Source organism: Borostomias antarcticus, assembly GCF_949987555.1.
Source record: "Borostomias antarcticus genome assembly, chromosome: 23".
NCBI classification, from domain to species: domain Eukaryota; kingdom Metazoa; phylum Chordata; class Actinopteri; order Stomiiformes; family Stomiidae; genus Borostomias; species Borostomias antarcticus.
In genome coordinates, this window is record NC_140256.1 from 8119717 (window position 1) to 8128347 (window position 8631).

The 8631-nt window shown below is 49.7% G+C and overlaps 1 protein-coding gene across 1 annotated transcript in view; it reads right to left on the reverse strand.

Annotated features, from left to right (window-relative positions):
- Positions 1-8631, reverse strand: part of cep120 (centrosomal protein 120) — a 12739-nt gene extending 4108 nt beyond the window's left edge. The window contains 17 exon segments of the mRNA XM_084457059.1: positions 634-795; positions 1038-1130; positions 1212-1301; positions 1455-1625; positions 1883-1979; positions 2271-2453; positions 2640-2789; positions 4723-4918; positions 5414-5547; positions 5797-5808; positions 5810-6021; positions 6277-6474; positions 6795-6943; positions 7151-7295; positions 7495-7609; positions 7948-8101; positions 8510-8631. Coding sequence (XP_084313185.1) covers positions 634-795; positions 1038-1130; positions 1212-1301; positions 1455-1625; positions 1883-1979; positions 2271-2453; positions 2640-2789; positions 4723-4918; positions 5414-5547; positions 5797-5808; positions 5810-6021; positions 6277-6474; positions 6795-6943; positions 7151-7295; positions 7495-7609; positions 7948-8101; positions 8510-8558 — 2310 coding nt within the window. The 5' untranslated portion in view covers positions 8559-8631.

An 8631-nucleotide genomic window follows, 5' to 3' on the forward strand; every position in this document is an offset into this window, starting at 1 on the left:
GGAGGATCAAGCGCTTGTGTCTGGATGACATCAAACTCTCACTGTTTTAACACGCGGAGGAACGCAGCCAGTCACAGCTTGATGCCACATTTCCACTCTCTCTTCAAAGCATTACAGTATCATATATATATATACTGTATGCATGTGTGTAGGTGTGCATGTGCGAGTGTGTGTGTGTGTGTCTGCAGGCGGTCTGTGGGTTCAGACGACACAGTAGGGTTGCAGGGCTGATGGTCACAGCTGGTCAGATATTGACGCCAGGGTTCACTGGGCTGTATTCCCATTTAGATTCACTCAGAGCAACACAAACACAAGACCTGCACGATCCATTCAGTTGAATTTGATAAATGCTGAATTGAATCGTAATACTAATAGATGAATAGTTAATAGTTAAGCCTGACGCGGTCTCAGCAGCCATGGGTGGTGCAGTAATAAACTGTTCCCTGCCCTCTTCTCTCCTCTCCTCTCCCTCCCCCCTCTCTCCTCTCCTCTCTCCTCTGCTACACAGAGACCTCAGGAGGTGTGTGACACAGCCCATTGACCCCACACTCAATGTTCACACCAGGACACCAGCTAGGTTATCGACCAGCCTTCATCCCCCCCCCCCCCACACACACACCCCTCCCTGCCTACCTGCTGTTGGTGGCGGGTTCGCTCCTCCTCCAGCTGTCTGACCTTTGACCTCTCTAGCTCCACCTGGTGGTCGCAGTCCTGCCGTAGCCGCCGGCCGCTCTCCTGCAGCTCCCGCATGCTCAGCTCGTGTTCTGCGCGCAGCTCCTTCTGCAGGCGCCGCGTCTGGGGGGCGGAGTTTCAGACCGTCAAGCCGACAATCATTAAAGTATCTATCTATCTATCTATCTATGTATCTACAGTATCTATCTATCTATCCATCTATCCATCTATCCATCCATCTACAGTATCTATCTACAGTATCTATCTATCTACAGTATCTATCTATAGTATCTATCTATCTAATCACTTTCCATGAACAGTTGTGATCTCTCAAGGATCTCTACGGACGAGTTATGGCCTCTCACCTCCATCTCAGCGTGGGCCAGCTGCTTCTCTCTCTGCGCCAGGTCCGCCAGGGTCTTCTGGAGCTGCTCTTCCATCAGGCTGTACTCCAGCTCCTAGGTAATAACATGATGGTAATGGGAACACTGTGGATACAATACAACATATTAGAACATCTTCAAAATATGGCTGCGTACCTTCTTCTTGACCAGGGCCTCTCTCTCCTTGTCTCTCTTCCTCCACTCCTCCGCCAGCGCCTGCATGTGACTCAGCTCCTTCTTCTTCAGCTGGGGGCCACACACACACACACACACACGCACACGCACGTGTGCGTACACACACACACAGGCATAACATTAAAAACACACGCATAACACTACAAACACACAAAGTCAAAAGCACACACATGACCACGTGCCACCGGAATGCAGGCGTTTAACCTGGTCATCAAACAGGTCCTCCTGCATCTCCTTCCACATCTCCAGCTCCAAGGCTGCCTGGTACTCCATAGTGTCCCGGGGTTGAGGGGCGCCCTGGGCCGGGGGTGGGCTCCGACCGGGCGCTGGCTGCCTGGGGGCGGGGCCTGTCTTCTGAGGGGCTGGCAGTCCGTTCTGTCGTAAAACACAACACCTGGTCAGGCCATCTCCCATCTCTTCCTTGCTTTCTGTCTGTCTGTCTGTCTGTCTGTCTGTCTGTCTGTCTGTCTGTCTGTCTGTCCGTCTGTTTGTCCGTCCGTCTGTCTGTCCGTCTGTCCGTCTGTCCGTCTGTCCGTCTGTCCGTCTGTCCGTCTGTTTGTCTGTCTGAAGGCTCTACAGCAGGAGCTCAGTAGGTCTACAGCAGGGTGCAGGGACTCAGTGACTGATGTTACCTGTGAGGAGTCGGAGAGCAGGATCTCCTGGGCCCTGACCAGGCCCATGTCCTCCAGGGTGGTGACGTAGCACAGCTCAGCCACCTTCTCACTGGGCCTGCACACACACACACACACAGGAAAATGGATGGATTCAGCCCATGCCTAGACTACAAAATCTGAAACACTTTTTATAAAGCCAATGTAAATATAGCCTTGTTTGGAACTATGGGAACACATGTCAACACAAACTCTCATGGAGGACATACTCAAAAACGCCTCCTCCTTCAAACCAGGGGTAAGAGAGCCATCTAGTGGATGAAGGCACGACTACAGTCCCGCAGCACTCCTAGTAGTAGTGTGCATCCCACCGTGTACTGTCTGGTAACATCTGACCCCCGACCCTCACCCCTGAGCCTTGAAGACGGGTATCCTGTCGGAGTGCGTCTGCCTCCAGTGCTGCTGGCCTGAGGGCCCCAGGAAGCGGGTCTTCTCTGCGGTGAGGAGGAGGGACAGCTGGACGCTGGCTGTGCCCAGGAGCAGGTCCCTACTGCTGGGCTCTCTGTGCCACAATTCCACCAGTAGGGGCACCCTAGAGCACGGGGGGCAACGCTGTTATTCAGACCAAGAAGCTCTAGTTAAAGCGATAGCTTATTCACAGCATTGACCTGGAAGGACAGGGGGGGAGGGGTTAGAGGCAGGACGCACAGACAGCTGCTGGGTCTAGCCAGTGTGAGCTAGCTAGTATACACTAGTGACTTGTTTCTAAAGGTCTAACCTGAGGAATGTTTCCTGTAGCTGGTGTGGCAGGACGGCGAAGTCAAAGGCACAGTAGGACTGAGGCAGGAACACCTCCATGTTCCTCCGCACCTCCACCGGGGGGTTGGTCATGATGGGCGCCGCGCTGCCGAAGAACTGGTACGCATACCTGGTACAACAAGCATGATGCTACTGTAGTACATATGATATACCTGGTACAACAAGTATGATGCTACTGTAGTACACATGATATACCTGGTACGACAAGTATGATGCTACTGTAGTACACATGCTATACCTGGTACAACATGTGTGATGCTACTGTAGTACAAATGATATACCTGGTACAACAAGCATGATGCTACTGTAGTACACATGATATACCTGGTACAACAAGTATGATGCTACTGTAGTACACATGATATGCCTGGTACAACAAGTTTGATGCTACTGTAGTACACATGATATGCCTGGTACAACATGTATGATGCTACTGTAGTACACATGATATGCCTGGTACAACATGTATGATGCTACTGTAGCACACACTATATACCTGGTACAACATGTGCGATGCTAGTACACATGCTATATACACTGGGCCGGTCGCATACTAGGCCGGTCGCAAACAGGGCCACAAGTGAAACACTCCATGAAACACTGGCCCGCAAGTGAAACACGGCATGAAACACGCCATAGCTGCATTCGAATCCCTACCGCAGTTTTGAAAATCGGGCATGAGGTTCAGAATAAACGCACTTCCAACTTTGACAGGTTGGTGGCGCTAGAGAGTTTGAGGTGTCGACATAGACTTGGTGACAGAGGTCACGGGACTGTCTCCGATGAGTATGCCAAATGTGGTTTTGATACATCAAAATTTTAATGAAAATGATGTCATAGATGTCATTCGGCTTGAGCCAAGGAATCCAACAGTCCCACGTTTTTGAAAATCGGGCTTACAGGTCAAAAGTAGCTTGCACAAACGCACCTCCAACTTTGACACGTTGGTGGCCCTAGAGGGGTCAAAGTGTCGACATGAGTCTTGGTGAAAAGACTCAGGGGACTGTCATGAATGAGTGTGCCACATTTCACAACTTCTTACCATATGGTGCTATGGGCTGCCATAGACTCCCATGGCAGAAATAGATGAAGAATAATAAGAAAAGGTACAAACACAATGGTGGCCTACACAGCTTTGCTGCTTGGACCCCAATAAAAGCACTTCACAAATGGCAGTGAATTAATAAATAAGCACTAAACTCAGTCACTATACTCAGACTGAGCACAACAGCACCTTATATTCCATAGTCGTCAGAATGGACACATCTACATTATTTAAATAAACGTCAATATCCGTAACTAAAATATATCATATGGGCCTACATAATATAGATAGGGCCTATCAAGATCCACAAGTAGCCTACTCATGCATTTAACTAAACTGTAAAATTGAATCTGCACATCCCATCCCTTTCACGTAGGCTATATATTTTGCATTTTGTATTAAAAGTCCATATACCGTCTTGTTTTCTATTGTTTTTTTTTCACCTTGCTTAAGCTTATTAATAGTTGTGCATGTTGTAAGAGCCAGCGGAGAACGGTACATCTCACTGCTCATTTTACTGGTATGTTGCATGTGACGAATAAAACGAATCGAATTTACACATGAACTTGAACATCAATCATGTCAATTGGGAACCTCTCAATTTTTTTCCGCGCTGCCTGGGGATTCTGTTTGCACACGACCCTGTAGTAAAGAGCTGACGGGACGTTTATGTATGCAAATTCAGGTGTACGAGAACACACATTCAACTAAAGAAGCAGTGGCATTCCTCATTTGTGGGAGCACAGCTGAGAACATTTTGGCCAATAAGAAGGACATTATATATATATATATATATATATATATATATATATATATATATATATATATATATATATAACAACACATTTCCACGCGTTCATGAATCCGGCGGGGATCTTTTTTAGGGTTGGTCTCACGAAGTTCGTAAGAAGACATTTAAGAAGACACTTAAGAAAATGTTCAGGAATGAGGTCCAGTGTTCTTAGAGAGAGAGGGGATGAACTGAACTAGCCAGTACCTGAGAGTGCAGTTGACAGGGAAGGCCAGGCTCAGGTCTTTGATGCTGCACAGGTCCATGGAGAAGCAGTAGTGGTGGGCCGAGGAGGGGATGGCTATCTTAGGTGCTGACACGCTGACGGACGCCACCCCACCCTGAGCACCGCCCTCCGCCGCCATCTCTCCCACCTGGACCTCCACCAGGGCTGGGGGTGCAGCTGAAGATGGGTATGGGGAAAACACAAATATGTCCTTCTTACCAGTCCGATTGGCTTAACTGGTGCCTATGTAATGGCTATTACTACACTATCTAACCAACCTAAATGACACTAACATTACACAAATTAGCACATTAAACAGCAACGACCCCCCCCCCCCCTTCCCCCTTCCCCCAGGCTTTGGTCTCTCCCTCTAGCTCTCTCTCTAGCTCTGAGCCTGGGCCCCCTCGTTTACCGGACTTTTGGTTCTCGTTAATTTAGGAACAAATTATTTTCATAGACAACTATCAGGGTCGGTTTACAGCCGGCACGCACATGCCCAGTGTTGCGAATGGTGTTGCAATATGCATTTCCATGTGACCTTGATAACGTCTGGCAGCGCTGATAAAACGTAACTTGGAGGTCATTCTCGTTCTCATTGTCATACTCATTCTCATCTCGACGTCGTGTAACCCGGGCCTTATTGTCTGTGGTTGTTGAGAAGCAGACACCTACTATGTGGAGATGCCTCCTCCTGGAGACTGTCTGCCTCGCTCTCCGTGTGGTCCTGGTCCTGGGGCTCAGGGGGAGGTGGGGACTCTACCCGAGGCGGGGTGGTCCGGCTAGGGAAACGTCTGCCAGGAGAGGGGCTGGAGGGCCTCTCGTCAGCCGGGGGGAGGGAAGGGGGGAGGACAGGAAGGTCAGTCCCACTCTTCACAGGTCTCTGGGGTCCATCTCCCTCTGCTGTCCCTCCTAACTGTGGGCAGAGAGAGAGACCAGAGAAACGCAGAGTCAACAATTACAACCAGACCATCATGGAGGACCGGGACCAAGTGTTTATGTGTGTGTGTGCATGCGTGTGTGCGCGCGCCAGCGTGTGCGTGCGTTCGCCGCCGTACCTTGGCGCTGAGCGCCTCGCTCCTGAGTGTGACTGACACCCCTACAGTGGGCAGCAGGTCCAGCGGTATGGAGGGAAGGTTCTGCTTGGTCTGGTTGGGCGGCTGGAGGACAAAGGCTCCCTCCACCGCAGCCACCTGGGTCTGCAGGTCCACCCCACTCTGGGCCAGCCCGGCCAGGGACACCTCAGTGCTGCCCAGGGAGTGGTTCCCACAACACAGGTGGATCTGACAGGAGGAGAGGAGGATGAGGGCGGAGGGACAGAGGGAGAGAGTCAAAGAAGGAGTATGTGACCACCAGAGAGAAAGAGAGTGCGAGAGTGTGTGAGAGACTGCGAGTCAAAGAGAGAGAAAAAGAGAGAGAGAGAGAGAGAGAGAGAGAGAGAGAGAGAGAGAGGGAGAGAGGGAGAGAGGGAGAGAGGGAGAGAGAGAGAGAGAGGGGAAGAGGAGAGAGTGAGGGAGAGAGAGAGATCAGCGCTGTACCTGCAGACTGGGCTGCAGGCTGAGGAAGGACCTGAGCACGGCCTGGCTGCTCCGGACCCTGACCGACGCTCTCTCCGGCTCAAAGCTGGGGCTCAGGAGGTTCTGGAAGGGCTCACTGGTGATGTCATTCCCCAGCAGACTGTAGTAGAAGAAGAACTCTGAGCCCTCCCCCGCCAGCTTCATGGTGCTGGTGATCAACTGACACAAACAAACGAACAGAAGACATGACACAGGCATTCTGAACATGGCTGAATATAGCCTACATGTAAGCTTCTTTTAGATGAATTTGAAGCATCCTCACTGAATATGATGCAGTCATATTCTTGACACTCATGGAGAGATGTGTTTAACCAGTCCAGATGAATGGTATGTCACTGACCAGGACCAATGGAAGGTACAACCAATATCATAATATAAGAAATCTCTGGTATAGCACATATCTCTCTGTCACAACCCCCCACCCCAAACATACGCCTGTCGCCCCAAACCAGCCGTACCCATGTTGCCCCCAGCTGTACCTGTTCCAGTTTGGTGGCGAAGGCCACAGTGACGGAGAGGAGGAACATGTCACAGCAGAGGTCTGGAGGGCCTATCTGGTGGTAGCCCTCCTCCTGGACCAGCACCGCCTCCAGCTTTTCTGGCAGCAGGGCAGAAAGCACTGGGGAACCTGCAACCACCACAGGGAAGGCAGATAACTACACAGTAATGAGATCACTACTCTATCTACATGTACTGTACACACTCCTTAGAACCAAGGCTCTCTCTCTCCTTTCTTGTGAAAGACATGACACTCCGTGTGCAAGTCTTGTTTTGATAAATGGAGGATTCGTATCGCTATACTATGATAATAACTTAATTTAGTCCATCTCCTCACCTTGTCTTGGTGGGGCCTTCTTGGCCTTGAAGCGTTCAGGCGTGAGCTCTGGTGGTTTGGTGTCGTTCTCTAGGACCACGCTGAGCAGGAGGGCCGGGCGTAGCTTGGTATACTTGCTGCTTAGCAAAGGGTACCACTTAGGAGCCTGGTGGGGAGTAGAATAGAGTACAGTAGGGTAGAATGGAAAATAATAGAATCTCATCATTCATATATCATACAGGGGATGGGATGAAAGAACCGGGTCATATTAAGAGGGATGAAAAAACCTTACATAGAGTATTGTACATCGCTTTGGAGAAAAGAGTCTGCTAAATGACTAAAATGTACATAAATGTGAAGCTTACTTGTTTGACTTCCTGCACCGATCTCAAGTCCAGGACAATATATCCAACACACTCCCTGGCTGAAGTGGCGGTATCAACGGAATAGCACTGGAGCTTGATGGGGGTACGCTGCATCCTGGGGAAGGGGGGCAGGGTCAGGAGAGCACTGACCAGATGTCAGATGAGATATCTAAACTCTAAGGTAGTGAAACTCACAGAGGTACAACAGCAATACATGAACCCCCAGGGTTAAAGAGTTGCAGGGTAGAAATCAGAGATGTGAGCTGTAGTCAACTGCCATCATGTCTGTCAACATGACAACCTAACAACTATTGTCAAGGGTGATGCAATCCTCTATATACTCTCCAGCATGAGTGATAGCATCCTAGCTCCGGTACTATAGCACATTATCAGTCTGGGGTTTACAGGTACGGGGTATACAGTAGCAGACCTGTGTTCCAGCGCATGCAGTACCTGTGTTGGTGCAGAGTCCTGCGGTCCAGCTCCCAGGCCAGCTCAGTACAGAACTGAGGCTGCTCCTTGTGACCCACGGGGTCCGTGGCCAACTGCTCTCCATCAAACTTCGCCTGCACTACAAGGTTGTGGTGACTCCTGGGGAACTGGCGACCTGGGAATGGGGACAGTGCGATTTCAGCTAACAAACAGTGGTCTCTATCCCACATGAGCTAATTTGCCTACCAGTTTAAATAGTTAGTGGGCAACTTCATGTCAGAGCCATAGATAGTTAGCAAGACAAATATCTAGAATTCAACATGACAGAGTTAGGGATACTTTGGAAGCAGGTCGTTGCTCGGTTGGTTATGCTACAACAAGCTAGCTAGCTACTTAGCTGTTAGCTAGCTAGCAAGCAACAGGTTCCTGTCGTCTAACGTTAGCATTTAGCTAGCTGGTAGCTAAGTTAGCTAAACAGAGCAAATGGTAGTGAGCATCAATAACAACATAGCATGCCATGTAGCACATTTAAATAAACAAGTCGTTTCTTTCTCGGTGATGTGTCTGGGGTGGGAAGACTTACCCTCAAGGATGGACACAACGATGAGAAGTTGGTCGGTCTTCGAAGCCATTCTGACATTTGTGCAGTTTCTACAGCTTTGCAAACCTAAACCACACCTTTGCTAATCTCAAACCCAACTAGCA